General features: G+C 39.2%; 1 protein-coding gene across 2 annotated transcripts in view; it reads right to left on the bottom strand.

Annotated features, from left to right (window-relative positions):
- Nucleotides 1-22,360, bottom strand: part of LOC126355628 (E3 ubiquitin-protein ligase Ubr3) — a 259,907-nt gene that overhangs the window by 85,103 nt on the left and 152,444 nt on the right. For both annotated transcript variants that reach the window (XM_050005991.1, XM_050005992.1), the window contains exons 16-17: nucleotides 21,449-21,605; nucleotides 20,893-21,036 (exon numbers count right to left, since the gene is read on the bottom strand). In XM_050005991.1, coding sequence (XP_049861948.1) covers nucleotides 20,893-21,036; nucleotides 21,449-21,605 — 301 coding nt within the window. The remainder of the gene's footprint in view (nucleotides 1-20,892; nucleotides 21,037-21,448; nucleotides 21,606-22,360) is intronic.

Here is a 22,360-nt window from a genome sequence, read left to right as displayed (position 1 = left end):
CACACTTTTTTCATCATTGATCTTCTGTCACAGCTTGGTGATTCAAGCCCACTTCATCTGCAATCATTCTGCTGCTGAGACATCGGTCACTGTTTAAAACTTCACATACTTTGGCCAGATTTTCATCAATTCTGCTCGTTGAAGGTCTTCCAGAGCGTTCATCGCCCTTCAAGTCTTTGCGGCCATCTTTGAACCTCTAGTGACACATGAAAACTGTGGCATGTGACACGGTATAATATTCTTTATAGGCCTCTTGAATCATTTCAAATACTTCCGTAGTGGTCTTGTTCAGTTTTGTACAAAATTTGATCAAACTCTGCTGCTCCAAGAGGTGCTGCATTTTGGACGCTCCGATCTCTCGATGACATTTTGAAACAGACACTTCCTGCACTTGCGATGTTTTCACTCCAGCATTTTTCCAGCTAATGCCGATGCTTGGCTCGCTTAGCCAATTCCCCCCACCACCAGGTGCAGGTGGTGAGACCAGTATGCGCATGCACCGCAATTCAGGAAAAAATCAGTCTTGAAACTTTATTTACACACCCTGTACTATGTACGACTTTTTTTAAAATCAATAGAGAACATATATAATTGAAGGTGATTAAAAAAATGATGTCTTTTGGAAGGGTATGTTCTTTTACACGGAAAAAGGACTGTACAGGGTGATAGAAAAATCATCAAAAGAACATTGCTTATTTCTAGACCATTGCCCTTAAGTAACTTCTCTGCTTAATACCTGGACAATCATTTCCTAAAACCTTTTCATTTTTCTTGGTCACAGAATTCCTGGTCTGGAAAGCTGCTATTTGATAGGTAAGAATTCTGTTTAAATATTTCACTAATCTCTCATAATTATATTCATTGTGTTGTGTTCAACTCAATGTTCAAATATTTATGTCAATGAATACTGAGAAGTGAAACTTCTTGTCAGATTAAAACTGTGTGCTGGACTGGGACCTTTGTCTTTTACAAGCGAGTGCTCTACTGACTGAGCTATTCAAGCATGACTCATGATCAAACCTTACAGCCCTACTTCCACCAGTACCTCCTCTCCTATCTTCTAAACATTCTGTAATACTGAGCTGTTGGCAGTGACAAACTAGAATTTATTTTCTGCAGAATATGATAAATGTTTTGATGAAACACAGACAATATATTGTGATGATACTTCAATAAGCAATTTTCCAGGATGAAGAAGAACAACAACAAACACAAACTGTCATGTTATTCATTTGAGTGTACTTCACCAACATTACATACAATGAAATACAAGGTTATTTTTACCAAATATGGCAGAAAACATTCTACTGCACTGGTCACCTTGCAAGTACAGAGAAAACTGGGAATTTTTATTGTTAATTTTTAATTGTTTTCATAGTTAAATTTTTGATCTCTGTACTCAAGTACTGGCCACTGTGCCCTACAAAATGAACAAATACGTCTCATTTACAGAGGATGTTTGCTCTGTTAAATACACTTACTGACAACACTACACATTCCGCCAGAGTGACCAATGATGAGTGTAGCAGGGAAATAATGTATTGTTGGAGCACCAGACAAAAGGTAGATGTCTCTTTGATCCCCAATTTCAGTGAAGCTTTAAAAGTCTTTTCCTCCTCTCCTCTCTCTCTCTCTCTATGGTCTTTGTACTTTGTTTTGCTATCAAATGACACCTGCCATGACTGTACTGACTGGCTCCAACCCCAAGGTTCACCTTAATGTACTTCAAATACTTGAATAGATTTTGAGAACTGACTTTTAAACCTTCTGTCTTTACATCTCCCTGTGGATGCCCATTCTCCTGATACTCCTTCAGACACTGCTCTGCACACATAAAAAAATCATGTCAGAAGTGGTGGGGGATACCTTATAATTCAGTCCTTATGGAAGGCAGCCATTTTTTCATAGCAAGCTTTGCCATGAAGCAAATGTCAAAGCTAGCTGTGGCTCCTGGCACTCTACCTTGCCGGACAGCCTATTGCTGTTTTGGCGCCTAGCACTACAAGCAACAGAGCCCACTACAAGCGACCAAGCCGAGTCCAGTCATCCACAAAGCCATGTAATCCCAGTCAGCCAAGCTTTGCTGCTACCTCCTGTACAAGCACTGATACAGCCACACTGCTATTACACAGACAAGCCCGACGTGGACTTTGAAGTTCTAGAAGCAACAGGAGATATAGACTAGAAAACAGCTGAAAGGCAGGTGTCATCGCTGTGTCACGTTCCCATTAAGATCAGTCACCTCTGTTTTTGTGGGTTAACTGAGATGGCAAATGTGACTGTGAGAGGTAACACTGGGGGCATACCTGCTAAGATTTTGCTTAACCGGGCACTCAGGAGAGCTTACTATCAGGTCGGTACACAAATTCATAGTGTTTTTCTATATGTTTAATAAACACACGAGATAAACATAACAGAGACTTAAGTCATCAATAACACATTCTCCATCACTATTTACAACAGCCTACCAATGTTTGGGTAACTTTTTTATTCCATAACTGCAGCAACAACATGGTTTTGAGGCGAAAAATGTGTCGAGCCATGTTTGGAGCGCATCCGGAAAGGTAGTTTCTTGAAGACTGTTTGATAACATGTCATAAAAGGTGAAAATCTGAGGCTGCAAGAGTAGGCCAATAAGGTGAATGCAAAATGACTCCCAACCTGTTCAATTTGGGGACGCAATGTACCAATTTGGCAGAGACACCATCACAAAAATGTTATACTGCACAAAAGTCTGTTCCATAATACTGTTCTAAACTGTGTATCTTAGTGTTCAATGCCAGTACACCTGAAATGATATGCAGTGAAATGAGGAAGCTTCTTGAGAGCTTAACATAACTATCTTTCTGGGTAATCCTCTCAACTGGAACGAAGGTTTAGACCATCTCCAGGATCACACAAAATGAGGCCATTGTAAGGTCAAAAACATTGAATAAAGAGAAGTTCCCATTTGTTTAGATAATTTCAAAATATGAGCCATTACAGTTCCACATGGGACAGCAACGGCAGTGGACAAGAAACAGCTGATACTGAACAGTCCAAGATAAGTGAAATTAAGTTTATGGAAACTACCATTCTATAATAAATGTTTCTCAGTCATCATTCACGGTGCAGCCTTAATGTGGCTTTTAAATTTAAAAGACCAAAGCAGTCGATTGACACTGAGTGAATGTGATTACAAGATCTGCCACAAACTCAAGAAAATGCATCAAAAAAACACAATTTTACATGTTACAAGCAGACGGTACTTATTGCTGAATTGCAGGAGGTGCAGGAACAAGATGCAGAATGCCAAGAATTGCCATTCTTCCAGAATTTGTGTTAGAGGATGTTATGCTATCTTAAAACCCCACAAGGAAGTTGTGTAGTAATACTGAAAGCACTCCAATGCTTTATCATCTCACGTCATGACAGCATTTAAGCTTGTCATAGTGGAAAGCAGGTAACAAATGCTTCAATAACAGCAAGATACTGGTGGAAGAACACAATATTGAAAATTACATTTCCACTTGCAGTCCTTGCACACAACAAGTACAACAGGCTAAAAACCGAATTCCATTGAATGCTGTAACTGAGACTCCAGACCTTTTAAGATAGCAGCCTTGGACATCTTAGACTATTTCAGTAAATACGGCATAAAAACAAGTACATATTATCAAATACCATCACTTCTCCAAATGTGCAGGTGCACTCAATTATTGAAAGACTTATCTGGTTCTTATGAGTAAAGTAGGTATGTAACTTTTGGAAACTATTTAACTGAACTGAAAAACTTCTTAATTTTCTCTACTTTTATGTATTGTTAATTCAAGCTAGTGTCATACAGATCATAAATTAAGTCATCGTTATCTGAATCTTGAGCTTTTGCAATGTCTGTAAAAAAAAACATATCCATTATCACCTCCTAAAAGTTGTGCCTCTAAAAGGAACTCTAGCATGGAGAGTGGCTTGTATGGATCCATTTTTAAAAACAAGGGAAATATTTTCTAATCAGCTCTAATGTGAATTCTTTCTAGTTAGTAAGGTTGAGCTTTGTGTTTAGAGTAATATGCACAACAAACAGTGGACAAACACAGTCCTCAGCATGAAAGACATTAACAGATGCTTGATATATATTGCACTTAATACTTTTGCTATGTTATTGAATCATTCTGTGTAAGTACCCTACCTTTTGTATTGTAACAAAGAGGTTCCTTTTACATCACCATGATTTAGGTATCATGTTTATGGAATTGTGTGTTTGTGACAAATCTTCTGTTCAGAATAATGGAATTAATTATGTAGAAATTTTGAGAGCAACTCATGGGATTTCTTCATCCCTTTTTAAAATCCGTTCATTACTTTATAGAATATTACATGTATACAAGAATTTTGCACACTTTCCCCTTGGCATCTATTATCATCTTAGCATCCATTATTGTGTAACATCTGCTCAACACTTAGGTTAATGTTAGTTGTACGAGTGTTACAGACCAATGCCTGTACTTGCTGTTCATGTTACCTAACTGCTGTGGGGACCAATGCCATCACCCTTTGGCTTTGTTGTCCCCAGAGCTCCATGGCTCGTGTACAGAATCAACCTACAGCTTCATCATCACTTGAGCTCAGCGGCTGCAGTTCAGGCTAGTCGCTACAAACTTACAAAAATTACTGTACTACTTTTGTAGGCCCATTAGGCAAATTTTGATCAACTTGACTCACATCACTCATAGTGTGAAGTCTCCAAAATGAATCACCTCTCTTCTACAGGAGGAGGAAGGGTGGTACAAGTCACCTCGCTGGTCCAAGGGTATCGGGAATTTTTATCGTTATTTTAAATATTTATTCCTTCTTAAATTTTTGCTCTCAGTACTCATGTACTGACTGTTGTGGTCTATCTGCCAAACAGAAGCTTTACATCAGCACAGGATGTTTTTTCCCATAAATACGCTGACTCAAGTCATCACTCTGCACTTGCACATAAATGAAAGATAAAAGCAAGCAGATATAAACACAGTGAAAGGTAAAAGAATTTGAAACATCATAAATCAATGGAGAAAGCACAGAAAGGGTAAGAAAAATAAGAAAATGAACAATTGTTTTAAAGTCTTTTAAATTCTTCCTACATTCTATTTAATAACATGAAGTTATTTTTGCTACTGTAAATGAAGAATACCTGTGCTCTAATTTTATAAGTGGCATAAGTTTTCTTTTTGGGTTATTTATTCCTGCATAGACACTATTGATTTGTAACATTTAATTTATGGAAGATCTGTTTGAATTAAAATGAACACTTCATTTGTGCCAGCATAAGAGCTTTTTTTTCTTTAAAAAGAGAGAGAGAGAGAGAGAGAGAGAGAGAGAGAGAGAGAGAGAGAGAGAAATTTAAAGTTCCTAAAACATAGTCGTGCATCCATAAGTGTTGGCTGAAAGGGATTAAAACACTGAAAATATGTGCTTTGTGTGTCTTATTTTTCATTTACCCAAAATGTTCTTGCATTAAGAGAAAATGTCAGTGATTGAAAGGAAAGTGAATTATTTACATTCTGTTTACGAGTTTCCATCAAACTAACAAATGTTTGACCAATGTCAATTTAAAGCAAGGCACTGAAAAGTTTTCCTATATTTGTGTCGACTTTGATAATATAATGAGTCTTGTAAGTGTCAGACAATAACAGAATACTGTATAAGGTGAAATGGATATGAAATAAAGAACCCTATTTAATATTTTCACAGATGACCACGTAAAGCACACAAACAGTGACACCTAGAGAAGTACTTACTGGAAGAGCTGTAACCCAATATTGCTGTGTGTTTCTTGTACTAGTACACCTGTATGGAGAGAAATTATATCAAAGAACATTAGAGAGTTCAGTAGAGGCTCTAAATCAAAAGGGATAATGGTGGTGTATGGCTATGCTTACGTTGAACGGAAATGACAGTTCACACACAGCAAAATATCAGAAATTTCAGATGTTTCTGTATGTGGATGGAACAAGTTATCTCACTGATTTCATCTTATTCATACGATGGGGGCAGCAGAATAACAGTCACACAAGCAAATGCAAAAAATCTCAGAACCAGGGGCTAAAGCTTTCTGAAGGAGAGAGGAATGAGTTTGAGGAGGAGACGGGCAACACCCTTATTACTGAGAAATCTACACAGGATTCTTCATTAATGAAGACACAGGCAAAAACCTTTTGAGATAAATTAACAGTTAAATGAAGATATAAATGCTGAAAAACTCTCATAATTTCCACATATTTCTCGTGTTACCTTACTTCCCTTTGCTTTTGACATCTACTAAACTTCAATTATTTCCCCACCAACTTATGAATATCATTGCACATAAATTTTATGTTGCATTCCCTCATTCCACATGTTACAGATTGTGTGTCTTTATTACAGGTCAGTACAGTCACTAATTGTTTCCTTTGTTTTCTTTTTTCACCTACCTGTTTATTACTATTATTTATACCTCTCCTTTCCCTTATACATTGCTGACAAGTGAAGCAACAAGAAGGCACAGTCAGACATCAATGTGACTTCATACACATGCTCACAATTGTTGGATTTTAGATGATTAGGGTTTTCAATTCTCTGTAACAGGAAGATCAGCTATCATAATTCATTAGAGTCCATACCAGTCCTGGTACAGTATATAAGGGGGCCATGAATAACTTCAGGTGTGAGTGATCACTGTGAAGGATACGGAGATGCCGTGTACTCAATGACAGCGTTATCTGCGCCTTATAGAGTTTGGAAGGGGCCACATTGGCCAGCTGGTCGCATCATGCCATATCCAGATTTGTGGGGCATTCGTATGTTCAATGTTCGACTGTATGGGAATGTAAGGGCGGACATACTTGTCTTCAAGGTTCTGGTGGGCCATGTCTGACAACCTCAAGGAAGGATTGCCATATTATGCACCAACCACATAACCGCTTCACATCTGCAGCTGCCATCCAAGAACAAGTAATGGATTTCTATGTCATCTCATACAACTGATTGGAGACTAGCAGCAGCTCGACTAGGGAATTAGCATCCCATGTGTAAGCTGCCATTAACACCACAAAACAAATGGCTGCATATGGTGTTGCTGTGACCCAGAAGTACAGACTACTAATGAAAGGGACTGCACCGTGTTCAGCAATGAATTGAGGTTCTGCATTAACTGGATGGCCATTATCTGTGAACATGGCAGTAATCTGGGGAGAGGTCCCATTCTTCCAGTATTCTGGAGGGGCATAGTAGTGTTACTCCTGGTATCATGTTGTGGAGAGCCCTTGGAAGTGACTTCAGGTCATGGCTGGTAGTGACAGAAAGAACACCGACAACACAGCAATATGCCATGGACATGCCACATCCTACTATGTTACCTTTTATGCGACTGTATCTTCATGGCATTTTTTAACAGGGCAACATTTATCCATATATGACACGTCTCCAAGAACTGTCTGCGTGAGGTTGAGGTACTCCTGTGGCCAGCAAGGTCATCAGATATTTCCTGATAGAACACCTGTCGGATCAGCTCAGACGTCAGCTGCATTCCAGTTCCAGTATCCAGGATATCGAGGCCCAGTTACAACACGTGTGGGCGAGTTTGCCACAGGAGAGGAGACAACGCCCTTATGAAACCCTTCTCAACTGAATCAGTGCATGTATCCAGGCCAGAGGGGCTCAATGCCATACTAGTAAGCGGTCTCATAATGCAAAGGTCTCTGTAAATATGGCAAGATTTTGTAATCTCTGCAATAGCATTACATACCCTCTCAGCCTTCCAGGTGATTTATTTTTTGCCAGGCAGTGTAGTTAGTTCTTGTGTGGTCACTCAGCCACTTCCAACGTCTCACAGCTCTTCATATGTTGTTAATTGCCTTCATTATCTTAATTCACATTCTATCTTGAAGTGTCACTTTCCCCAGATGATGTGTTATAAATTCTTTTTGAAAATTAATTTTATCCGCAACCCCTACCTATTTTTACTTAATAACTCTGGTTCTCACAACTTTTTATTTTGGTAACTTACTTTGTGAGACTGATATTCTGGGGCAGCCTTTCTACCTCTTAAAAGAAAATTTCTTTACTGAAGTTTTATTGTTTAGTAATGCAGCAAATCAGGTGCAAGACATTAAAACATTGTTAAAATTAGCAGCTTCTCAACCATACTGATAAGGTACAAGTGAACTATGCGCTCTACGCAGAACACAGGACTGTACACTACAAATGCAATGTGGAAAAACATCAGTTGGCGTGTAAATTGCTTAGTTGGGTCTTCATCTATGGAAAAAAGGGAGGCACACCAGGAACGGTTAGTTACATGAGTGTCTTCAAGAACTATGGGGTTGAACAGTGGATACAATTTCTTACCAACGTAGTGGAACTATGTCATGATCAAAGGTCTCATCTTTGATGAATGGTTTTACATGTACCTGCTGCTAGTGACAGTTATTCTTCTAGGATTTATTTCTGAGCACCGTGTCGCTCAACAAAGCTTGTATGTAGAGGGAGGGGGGGGGGGGGGGGGGGGAACATGAACAATGTAATAAAAAAACCACTTTATGACCACAAGAAAGCTACATACATAGAAAAATGTACCATCTGAAATTTCTGGAGCATTTCTTTGAAGAATGAAACACAATGTGCCATCTGTTCCTGTCAAAGAATGTGGTGAAGAGGAATGATAACAAATTTTTGCAAAATGGAGAAAACTGGAGCTGCAGAAAAGCTCAAGGAAACATTCCTACACTCACCACACAAAAGTTTTTTCATAGACACCCCCCCCCCCCCCCACCCACCCCCCCAGGTTAAAACATGGGCCCGAATCAGATTTGAACCAGGTGATTTTCCTTTCACAGACAGAACTTTTCCAATTTTTAATTCCACGTCTATACATTCGCTCATGAGAAACTCGCTCTTGAGTACAGATATTGCAAGGGTAGGAACATTTCTAGAACCTCAAGGTTGTTACTGATTTAAGGCATTTTATATCTAGCACTGTACTGGTTCAACATTTACAATTCATTAAAATGTGTTAGAGGAGAGTGGCAACAGTATATTTCAGCTATGAATCAACTCACGAGGCGCGTTTGAGGTGTCAAACTGCACAAAGAAAATATTTTATTTACATATTGAACTGTCTAGGGTTAATGCCGCAATACTGTGGAAAGATTAAAACGCTGATGCTGTAAGCCCATTAATGAAATGACAAAAAATGCTGCAAGAGAAAACTAGCTTGTTTAAGAGAAATCAAAGACGAGTTACAGAAACCCGACGAGTTGTATTTTACCTCTCATTGTTTTATTTATGAACAGAATTCTCTGTAGGACATCTAAGGATGTTGTCCTCCATAGAATACAAAAACTGCACTGGTGCAGCACTATCTCATGGGTTATTTAAACTACATTTACTACAGTTAATTTTTGTTCAGACAACTGAAGTAGTCACATTTACATTTCACATTCAATAATGGTATATGATTTACTAGAACTTAACTGACTAATAAAGCTCATATAATAAACATAAATTAAGACTTAGACCTCAAGACACTGTAAAGTTAATGATCACTTTCTGACACAGGAATGCTATCAGTGAGAAAGTGTACTGCACTTCTACTTACATCCCACTTTCAGTGAAGTATAACACATCCAAGGATGCCTAAATTTGGGGGCAAGGGCTGCTGCCCCTCCCCCAGCTCACACGTAAAGGAAAAAAAAATGTAGTATAGTCAGGTGTTTCCTTTCAAGAAAATGATTTAAGTCAGTATTACATAGGTTTCAAACTGTGTCATTACTGGAATTGTTTTTATGGTTCCTTACACGTCACCATTCATCTTCCAGAATATTGGTCTAGCCCGCCAGCCCCCCCCCCCCCCCCCCCCCCTCAGTCCCTCCACAACCTATCATATGGGGGCACCAATGAATACAACAGATAATGAATGACACTGTTATCAATTGAAAAGAGACTGTATCTTATTGCCAACAACTTTCCACTTGAGATTTTAAATGGTTCAAAATATATTAATAATCAACTGCGTGTTGCACACTAAAGGTACTAAAACATGAATGATGGTGCATTTGTGGATTTTCATTGTTGGCAACTTTAGGTTGCATCAATAAAAACTCTAAAGAAGTGACTTTCAAATTTTTTTGTTCTTATCTATTTTTATCAGAATACAAATGAGCTTCACCTTTGTCCTTATAGTACGCACAGCAACAGTTTTGCAGCCAAATAAACAGTTAAAACTCTGCAAAATAGATTTGGACACGGATATATGCTATTTGTGGACACGCTCATCAAGTGAAAGTTATTGATCACACAGATGCATTCTACTTAACAATATCAAACACACACGGTTCTATATCTCAACAGGTGTGGTTTCCATCACCTCACCCAAAGGAGAACAGATTGGAACACATTCACATGTTCGGTTAAGACTGTTATGAGCAATACACATCTGCAGTCTGAGCTGAATTGCAGAAAAATGTTCAAAGATTAGGTAAAATAAAGACATTTGCAAATAAACAAGTTATTAGGCAAGGTTTCTGGTTGAAGTCCCAGTACGACACAGTTTTAAATGACCTTGAAAGAGCATGTACTCAGCTTCAAAATGAATCATTGATTCCAGAGATGTAAACAGAGTGTGACATGAAAAACTAATCAAGGTGATTCTATACTGTGAGGCAATATCCACAAAAAAAAAAAAAAAAAAAAAAAAAAAACTGCACCTTAGCTAGTAATAGGTTCAAACCACTATTTTGGTGACAAAGAGAACCCTAATAAACCAAAAGACAGAACTATAGGGAACCACAGGAATTTAACAGTTTCCACTACTGTCGTGTGTGAATTTGGCACAAAATTCACAGGTTAATGTTTCTGCACCTATACTGATCATTCATCCCACATAACATCACCAAAAAGCCATTGACATGTGCTGTAGTACAGAACATAGTTACACAAGCATCCAAATTTAAATTGAATCAAAAAATGTTAGCTTTCACTAAAGGCCAGGATAAACATTGCATTTGTAAATGTAAATTCTACATTTCGTTTAATGATATACCGACAGCAGCCAAAAGCTGCAGGATATATAACTGCTTGACAACAAATGTGATGCTCGCATAAGAGGAGGAGGACACAAAATGTTTCAGTGATTACACAATAACACAAATTTACGAAGTATGATCCCACTTATCAGGGTGACACTGCACCCTCTCTGGCTTGGATGCATGCACTTAATTCAATTGGGAAGAGTGCCAAAGCCAATGTACCCACTCCTAAGGCAAACTGGCCTACAACTGTTGCAGTTGATCTTTGATATACCAGAGATTGGGAATCTTGATGGTCACAGGAGTAACTCAACATCACACAGACATGTGCTGTGTCTAGATGAGTGTTGTCTTGTAGAGAAATGTCATCACTTTACTGTCATATGATAAGTAACATTGGAGGATGTGGCAAGTCCAAAACATACACCACTGTGCCATCAGAGTTCTCTTGAGCATTACCAACCATGACCTGAAGTTGTACCCGACTGCTCCCCACACCACGACACCAGGAGTAACACTGTTATGCCTCTCCAAATCATTGGAAGAGAATAGTCATCCAGGCCAGTACAAAACCATTTATTCTGTCTGACCAGCTAACACCACAAACGCATCCATTTGTGTAGTTGTGTTAATGGCAGCCAACACATGGAATGGTAATGGCAGGCACTGATGTGAAGCTGCTAAGATGTGCTCGGTGCACAATATGGCGATCCTCCATTGCAGAGGTCAGATGTGGTCAACTGTGACCCTGATGAAGATTATTCCTGCCCTCGCATTTCCATGCAGTCCAACACTGAGCTACTTTCATACCCAAGTGCCCCCAAATCTGGATATTGCATGATTTGATCAGCCAGCCAGATGGTGATCCTCAATGATGTCTCTATCAAACTCTGTCAGGTTCTGATAACAATGCCTCACAAAAGCACACTGCATCTCCATGTCTTTCACATCTGATGGTGTTGATGCCCCTTATAGACCCTTCCAGGCATGAGAACAACATTAAACACAAACAACGCTAAGGCACTCTTGTGGCCGTTCTTGTTGTCACAGATAATTGCACCACTAATCATTTATTATCCACTAATAATGTGTACATATAGAAAGTTACATTTACATCTGACCATGTCTTCTGAATGCTTTGCTTTTTTTTGTCCAGCAGTGCATAAAAAGATGTCCTCTCTCTGGTTTGAATACCATATCACTTTATTTGGCACAGTCCTTTTGGAAGTGTTAGGCACTTGTCTTCGTCCAGCCTTCAAAATGAGTTACTTAACCAGTTGTATGGAGACCTACAGTTTAACATGAACTCTGAGCAATGTGTAATTTAATGTGTAACTTTTTCATACGTACTAATTACTGCCTAGATGTGAAAGAAACAAATTCTAGGACTGAATAAGGATTAAACACTGAGTTTTTTCATTTAATGCTTGAAACATTCAAAATTAAAGAGACCTGCTTGCTTTTAGGAATGCCTATGACCACCCACATGTTCACCACCAGTTTCCGAAAAATACTATGTTTTTAGTGTAAATGACCATACTGGTTCATCAGCAACACTGCTCCAAATGTTACATTTAATGCACCTGCCTAATGTTTGTATTGTTAAAAAGTTTATTGTTGACAATAAAAGTGAATGTTCTGCATCTTATTTAGATCGTGGCTATCACTGTTTGTGTAATCGATCTCCAAACACCACATTAAATTATTGAAACAATGTATCTATTAGCAAAAATCTAAACTTCTCCCGGCACTTGTGTAGCACAACTTGGCAGAATATTTAAAAACCATTTTAGGTAACCTTTGGCAAGTTTATATTTCTCTGTTCAATATAGATGTAAAAACTGATGTATTTCCCACACATTTTTGGTTGATTGTGTGGGCACCCACACAAACATACTGTGTGTAAAGAAAGTACCCCAAGAGGAAGTAAGTAAAGAATGGTCAAATAAATTGTTGTGTGGGCTATTTGAAGTTAGTGATAGCCATTTCAAAATTTCTCAATTGAGATCAATTCATATGTAGTCAAGGATTCCATGAATAAAAACGAAAATAAATGTCTGACAAAAGGTTCATTTAAGCACCTGCCATCAGGCTCATGTGCAAGCTTCTCCAGTTTATGGTTATTTGGGGTGTGGCTGTCAGTTGCTGATGCAGCAAACAGCAAAAAGCAGCTAGAATCTGCCCAGATAAATTTTTCTGGCAATTGGGAGCTGTAAGATCCACACTTGCCCGGGTTACCACAAGTTACCCCAAGCACAATTCCCCAATTTACAGATGAGTTTTACCATTTTTCCCTGACAAATTTTGAGATCTCAAGGGTAAGTAAGGGTATAAGTTGACAAAAAAAAAAAGTAAGGAATTCTGTATTTCTAAACGCATGAGCAAAAATATTAAGTGCCAACTGTTTCCAGATGGACAAGGCAAGCCAAATGGCCTATATCTTTCATTAAGACCACTGATGTTACCTTATTTCAATAAAACGTAACATGTTTGGTGTCAAAAATATGCATTTACTTGGAGTCACAAGACAGATTTCAAATTAAAATACCTTCACTGATTTCAGAAATAACCCCAGGACTCAGGAAAAAGTAGGCCTCTTGAAAGAAGTGTATAAGGTGGGGAAGAGTTGTGTAAAGCAGCACTGTAAGTGATTGCCAATAAAATGTTGGTTCTATTATGTTTGCTATTGTCTGTTATTATCCACTGTGTTATGTCTATTATTTTACAGGTATTGTGTGATTTTTCTTTCACAAAATACACGAGAACATGGTGTACAAACTGCCAGTGACTGCCACAATATCACCCTTCTTATCGTCCATACTTTCTAATATATGAACTACTTTCCAACTATCAAAAATTTACTAGAATACATAAAATGTCTATGAAATACTGTGCTGTACAATTTACTTGCAGTGAGACAGTCTCAATTCCTGAAATCCATTGCCTGTGGCCTTTGACTTGCCGAGGGGCACTGCAGTCCTGGGTCAATGGATAAACCATGAAAATCCACCACATTACACCAACACACAAACAGACCCAGCCTGCGGGCAGATCGCTGAGAGGGCCTGCGCATTAGTGAGAGATGATGGGCTATCTGTTGGAGATGCCAACAAAAATGGCCTACAGGTCACGCAGGTCTACTTGTGCAGCCAGCTATTCACATGTCGGACACCGTGTTGATGAAATCACAGTGATCAATCCTTGCAACACATAACTTGGACGAATAATCTGAGAATCAGCACTAATGAGGGTAGGTATCAGCTCACTGTAAAGACAATTGCCAAGCTGCAGACAGGCACATAGAAAAGACAATGGCACATTCACAACCAAATTTTTGGCCATATCCTTTGTCAGAACACAGGAGCACGCACACACACACACATTTACACAATCACTCAGACACAACTGGTTCTCATATCACCACTGTCTCCGACTGCTGCATCAGCAGTCTGTGAGAATCAGATACAAACAAAGCACTCCTCACACCTCCCTGCCTCTTGCTGGCAGCTGCTAGGCTAGCAGCAAGAAGTGGTGGCAGCACTGGCTGCAAGCTGGGGGAAGAAGCAGGAAGAATGAGGTGGTAGGGAAACAGTGCATGTTATCAGCTGTACCCAGCCAGCAACGGTGCGTGACATCTCAGTAAACAAACGATTTCATCTACTGAGACAAAACAAAGTTTTTCATTTTTTTTCAAGTTTCCCTGAAGCCTGAAATTTTCCTGACTTGTGCACAGCAGTCTAACTAGTAGTGGTAGCAGTCTCTACATGATCCATGTTTAGTATATGATTTTGCTGTTTTTTGTATTTACTTCACATACAGCTCACACATCAATTGAAAATGAAAAAAAATAATTATTTGACAAAGTTATCAAGTGAGTTAAAATATGTTCATATAATCAGGAAGACTACAATAATATGTTACTAATTTTAGTTTTCCAATTTTATTTTATTTCCACATTATTAGAGCAATCGATCACTAAGTGTCCTGCAGACAGAAAGTTGGTTTTTATTATCATAATAAAGAACCAAACATGAGAGAATACTCCAAGAAGACTAGTATCTGAAAAACCAAACTGGAAAGTTTAATCCAAGGCACTTTAGTGTTTCTCTGATGACTCGTTTCCTTTGCAACATAATGTAAGATCTGTTAATGTTGAAACACACACAAACATTTGCCAGAAAGTGAGGAAGCAGGTGAATTTTGTCAGTAGTACAGAATAAAATATTTTGTTTGAAATATGTTTACAGCTTCACCAGAATACATGATTTCTTTTACAAATCTGCTTTCCATGAAAAACAATGCTTTTTTCTGTAGGATTCACTTTATTTCTTAATTTGTGTTGCTTCCATCTTAAATTTCGGATAATGCCATACTTTGGTAAATTATAGACGGGCAGCATACCATATTTTATCACTGTAATAGTTCTTCCTTGGTTCTACGTATAATACTTTTGTGAACAATTTTTTTAAACTTATACAGTTCATTTTGATTTTAGTTTTGTTACTACACAGCAATAAAAGAACAGTAAACTTCAGACACCACATTCTAAGAGTTATTTCAGTACTATTGCAGGTCTGTATAATTGACTGATATCACATAGGAACGCCAAAAATTTAATAAGGCAGTGGAGCAACAACTTTCCTGAACTTTAGTATCCAACAACAATAATTAAGGGCAGTTCAGTGCTTAAGACAACATGAGACCAGAGACTGTGGATGCTGTACTGTGTTTGGTTTAATAGCATAATACTTATCATGGTTGCTCTCTGCATATAGCTCACTCAGAAAAGGACAATTGTACAGCACAAAGGCAACAGAAATATGCAGAAGACCTCTTTCTCCAGTATTCATCTATTTCACATCTTAGCCATTCATGCAAACAGACAGCTGTCATGCCTACATAGAATGCAGCACAGTGGTTTTAACTTAGCTTGTAAATCATATGACTGGTTTCACGGGTAGCCCTACCTTTGATGGGATAGGTAATGTTAGTGAGCGGACTGGAGTAGGTGGTGGTAGGAGGATGTATGGGACAGGTCTTGCATCTAAGTCTATTACAGGGGTATGAGCCACGAGGTAAGGGATTGCGAATAGGGGTTGTGTAAGGATGGACTAGTATATTGTGTAGGTTTGACGGACAGCGGAATCCCACAGTAGGAGGGGTGGGAAGGTTAGTGGGAAGAACATTTCTTATTACTGGGCACAATGAGAGGTAATCGAAACCCTGGGAGAGAATGTAATTCAGTTGCTCCAGTCCCAGATGGTACTGAGTTACGAGGGGAATGCTCCTCTGTGGCCGGACTGTGGGACTTTGGGAGGTGGTGGGAGACTGGAAAGATAAGGCACAGGAGATTTGTTTTGTACAAGTATGGGAGGAAATTACGCTCAGTGAAGGCTTCAGTGAGACCCTCGGCATATTTTGAGAGGGAATGCTTGTCACTGCAGACGAGACGACCATGGGTGGCTAGGCTGTACGGAAGGGACTTCTTGGTATGGAATGGGTGGCATCTGTCAAAGTGGAGGTATTGCTAGTGGTTAGTAGGTTTGATATGGACGGAGGTACTGATGTAGCCATCTCTGAGGTGGAGGTCAACATCTTGGAAGGTGGCTTGTTGGGTTGAGTAGGACCAGGTGAAGCAAATGGGGGAGAAGTTGTTGAGGTTCTGGAGGAATGTGAATAAGGTGTCCTCACCTTCTATCCAGATACCAAAGATGTCATCAATGAATCTGATCAGGTGAGGGGTTTAGGATTCTGGGTTTTTAGGAAGGATTCCTCTAGATAGCCCATGAATAGGTTAGCATAGGAGGGTGCCATGTGGGTGCCCATAGCCATACCACGGATTTGTTTGTAGGTAATGCCTTCAAAGGAGAAGTAATTGTGGGTGAGGATATAGTTGGTCATGGAGACTAGGAAGGAGGTTGTTAGTTTGGAATCCATATGGCATCTGGACAGAGAATGTTCGACAGCAGTAAGGCCATGGTCATTAGAAATGTTTGTGTACATGGAGGTGGCATCAATAGTGGCAACCAAGGCACAATGTGGTAAAGCAACAGGAACTGCGGAGAGTCGGTTGAGGACTCAAACCTGCTACCCACAGTAATATACATATACTTATTAGTGATTACTTATTCTCTACTTTGACCCTTTTGACTCCTTGCCAATTTTAGTGAGTTTTTGCCTTCCGCTATTGGTGTCTTCCTCAGATTTAATCTCGTTTATTTCCCCTTATGCATCCTTTTTGTCCTTTTCCTAATTTTCACATGTATTTGGGTGTATTTTTCGGACATAATTCTACTTTCTTACATATTTTTTTCCACCACCATGGATCCTTTCTCCTTCCATCTGTGTCAATACAGGAAAGTTTCCTTATCCCCAGCCAGATCCCAGTCCCACATACTGTTCCTGCATTGTTGCTTGGCTCATGAAACCCCCCTAATGGCCTTACCATCAAATTACCCATCTCTGGTTGCCACCCCTCCTTCCACAATGACCTCCACCTGTTCAGATTCCGCCAATCCTTAGCTCTCACCAACATAGTCCTGCAAGACCATGTCAACCAAGCACAAGCCTCCTTGCAGTACCTTCTCTCCATCCGCAAAATTCTCGTGTTATGTAATCCCAAATTCCTGGAACCCACACACACATTGAAACTCTTGCCCTGCAGGAATTTGAGCAAAATGCACAACGGCACCTCAAAAAGCTCTCCATCCTGCTCAGTTCCTATTCCTTCCTCGAAGTACCACTGTCCACCACTCCTACAACAACTTCCAAACCTCCCCCACACCCCCTCATAGCTGACAAACCCTGTCTCGCTGACCTACTACACTTACCCCCCCTCCCCCTCAAAAACACCCTCCCACCACCACACAGAACACAGAACCTAAACAGACCCACAACACAGTTATGAACCTTTCCTCCAGAAGCCTTAGTGCCACAGAAATATCAGTCCTTTCCAAAGGCCTCACGTTTTGCCCCACTCCCAAATTCAGCCATGCAGGACTAGTTAAAGATGTTCTCTCCTCCAGGAGCAACTGAATTACATTCGCAGCCAGGGTTTTGATTACCTCTCGTCGTGCCCTGAAATGAGAAATATCCTACCCACTATCCTTCCCACCCATCCTACTGTGGTACTCTGCCGTCCATCGAACCTACACAATATACATGTCCATCATTACACAGCACCTGCTTCCAAACCCCTACCTCATGGCTCATACCCCTGTAATAGACCTAGATGCAAGACCTGTCCCATACATCCTCCTACCACCACCTACTCCAGAACGGTCATTAACATTACCTATCACATTAAAGGCAGGGCTACCTGTGAAACCAGTCTTGTGATATGCAAGCTAAGCTATAACCACTGTGCTGCATTCTGTGTAGGCATGACAACCAATAAGCTGTCTGTCAGCATGAATGGCCACCGACTAACTGTGGCCAAAAAACAAGTGGACCATCCTGTTGCTGAACACGCTGCCGAACATGATATCCCTCATCTCAATGACTGCTTCACACCCTGTGCCATATGGATCCTTCCCACCAACACCAGTTTTTTTTTTATTAATTGCATGGGTGAGAACTTTCCATGCATCACATCCTACATTCCTGTAACCCTCCTGGCCTCAACCTTCGTTAGTCACTGTCCTCGCCCATCCATCCCCCTCCCCGTTCCCATTCCAGCACGACACAGTCGTCATTTCATCACCACCCCCAATCTCTTAATTTCTTTTTATTTCTCTCCTGTCCACTACTTACCCCACCCCCCGACCCCCCTCCACACCTTATCTCCTGCTCTCTGTCTAAACTGCAACACTTCACTGTCTGCCAGTCTCACCATACTATCCCTCCCCCTCCCCACCACAGCCTCCTCCTTACCCCCACCCAGTCTCCACTCCCATCACACACTGGTGCTGCTTCTTGCAGTATGGTTTCAGTTCCCTGAGACTGCAGATGTGTGTGCAAGTTGCGTTTCCATGCATGTGTGCCTCTGTCTACTGCTGACAAAGGCCTTAGTGGCCGAAAGCTATAATTGTGTGAATCTTTTTGTTGTGCCTATCACGACTCGGCATCTCCGTTATATGCTGAGTAGCAATATCTCTTAGAATTAACAGCAAAAAAATTAAATTTCCACACTTATGATACAGGACATAAAATGAGTCTCTGTGTTCATACAACAGAATTATTTTGAGATAAAAGACAGCCCTTTTCATCAGGGGATTCAAATATAAAACATGTAAAGTGCACACATTGCTTGTGAAGTCTTACATGGAAACCAGATGCAGATATTTATTCCATGTCAGAAATTCTATGACTAGATGTTTTTTTGTCGTTCATGTTACAGAACCTGAAGACAGTATTGAGAGTCTAAACTAATAGTCTAAATAAAAAGCTATAAAAATTAAAATGGCTGTTGGAATACCATTTTTAACATTCAAATTCAAAACTTGCAAACACAAATAAAATACAAGCAACACTCCTCCACTCTGCTAGAAAAGTGTACTTGGGCTAAGTAGTTTCTGAATGTATTTTATGGCTAGTGTACAAGTGCAAACATAAGATTAATGACGTATAAAATTGATGTGGAACTGTAAACATGTTTATACTGATATTGTATTTCCCAATTTTAACTTAATCAAGCAGCACAAAAATGGCCATTTTTGTATTGGAATATCAGAATCCAACATGGCGTAAAAATAAATTTAGGGTTTACAAGTAGCACTACAGGTGACCAAGCAACAAAACAGACGAGACACTCATTCAAGCTGAGTGAAAAGTTGCTGCAGCATGCGTAGTAACGCCCATTTTCTGTCACCTGAAAGTAGCTCTGGTAGCTGCTGAAATGAACCTAACCTTGCAACTTACAAAAAACATACAAACATTAGAAACTTAAGTTTTCCACACATTATGTATCTCAGCTGTATGCAGCTTAGGTCCCACGCAGACTAATCAATGTCTTCTTCATCCGTTGCATGCCATTTTTCAATTTTCTGCACAGAACAGGAATCCCTACAAAGGTTTAATGTGTAAAGTAACTAAGAGATTCCTACACTATCTTGCAAATTATCTCAAAGACAGATTTGCATCCAAACACCATGGAGCTCTTAATGGAATTTAATAATGCGCCATTCACTAAAAAGTGCTAAGAATGACCAACTCAAATATTTACTGACTACAGTTAATAAAACATGAGTGATCCATACATAGGGAGAACACCAATTTAATATAATTGTTATTACTCATTGGACGGAAAAAAACGCCTTGGCATGGATGTGCCTAATGTTCAGTACAGCTAGAACTTTAAAACTGTGTCAATTAACCCCCCCTCCCCTCCTTTTTGCAGAATCCTCTTACTTAAAAAGCCTTCCATGATTAGCAACACATTTAAAGTTATCTTACTCGTTTTAGTTTTGTTTGCAATCTACAGAAATTTTATGAAATTGTATACTGAAGTTCCCAAAAAGAAGCTTGTGGTCAACAATTGTAATATATAATTTATGAGAAGATTTTATTCATTTATCTGTTTTTCTATTTGGACAATATTTTACTGAACACAATATTAATTTGGGTATCTAATATTACACTTAATGGAGGGAAATAAATGTAGAACATGTAACACTGATAAAACTGCATAAAAAATTGATTAGAATTTGCAAGTGAGACAACTATTAAAAAATTAATTGGTTAGTCACAGGTGCAAGCTTTTCTGCGATCTTAGAAAGCTACATCTCTTCACATTTTTTGACAGCCCACATGTAAATACTGTTGTCATTCTACAATGCCCATTTTTTATTAATTTTTTTCCTATAGGTTGACTTTGAATGTAATAGCAATACAAATAATACTAACAGAAATTATTTTCTTCACTTACTAATAGGATGTGTGACAACACTGAGATCTTGGACCACAGAGACTGTCAGATCCTCTCCACTCCCCAGCACAGGTACAGCGCCAGAGGACTCCCCATTCATTTCTGGATCTCCGTCCATTTCTGAAGATTCCCACTCTATTTCACCTGAAAGTAGCCTTTCAATCATCAACTGAAAACACACAAGTGTATACAGAACAATCAAATTTCTAGGACAGAAAGGAGGTCAGCATCAGTCACATCATCATCTATCACTCTTATTGCATTGCAGATTTAGATTTCAAAAGGCAATGTTGCTATCATCTGTGCCTATAAATAGTCATGTAAACCGAAATCTCTGTTGAAATTTAGAACTGCAATGTAATTTAAAAAACATGGCATTGTGACTGACTCTGACCTTCCTTATGTCCTGGATTACATTATGGTCATGGGGCACAACCACTCCCAAAAAATCGAACATAATAAAATTTCTTATGTTCACAGAAACCTGAAACAATGTATAGTCATAATTTCTAAAGATACGTACTTCACTTATTTAAAAAAATGAAAACAAACTCACTGTCTGAGCTGTCAAATACAACTGCAGGTTCTGGTTCAAACCTGACTTGGTGTATAACAGTTCGAAGATTTTCTGATAGCCAATCTGAATCGTACCATGATGCAAGTTCTTTGTCCTTTACTGTCTTCTTACGAGAAGTTCTCGATGCTTGGCATACCTAAACAGCAAAAATATAGAATATTATCTGAGAAGTAAGAACAGATTTTAACAACAAATATCTGAAATACAACTCCATGCAAGTTACAACTTGTTAAGTGCTACAGTTATAACTAAAAGGGAGACCAATACATCATGATCTACGTAACAAAATGTCTCGACAAGATCACAGAGAAAGTAAATGGCTTAATTTTTATTCTCTGACATGGTGAACCCTGGAGATACTAAAGGTATCAGATAGATTTTATAATGGTACAAGGGTGACGTACTTGAGGACAATATCCTGGAAATGGAAGAGAATGTAGATGAAGACGAAATGGGAGATGGGAGATATGATACTGCGTGAAGAGTTTGACAGTGCAATGAAAGACCTGAGTCGAAACAAGGCCCCGGGAGTATACAACATTCCATTAGAACTACTGATGGCCTTGGGGGAGCCAGTCCTGACAAAACTCTACCATCTGGTGAGCAAGATGTATGAGACAGGCAAAATACCCTCAGACTTCAAGAAGAATATAATAACCCCAATCCCAAAGAAAGCAGGTGTTGACAGATGTGAAAATTACCAAACAATCAGTTTAATAAGCCACAGCTGCAAAATACTAACACAAATTCTTTACAGACAGTAGAAGCCGACCTCGGGCAAGATCAGTTTGGATTCCGTAGAAATATTGAAACACATGAGGCAATAGTGAGCTTACGACTTATCTTAGAAGAAAGATTAAGAAAAGGCAAACATACGTTTCTAGCATTTGT

Source organism: Schistocerca gregaria, chromosome 3, assembly GCF_023897955.1.
Source record: "Schistocerca gregaria isolate iqSchGreg1 chromosome 3, iqSchGreg1.2, whole genome shotgun sequence".
Taxonomy (NCBI): Eukaryota; Metazoa; Arthropoda; class Insecta; order Orthoptera; family Acrididae; genus Schistocerca; species Schistocerca gregaria.
This window is presented reverse-complemented; position numbering and strand designations above follow the sequence as displayed.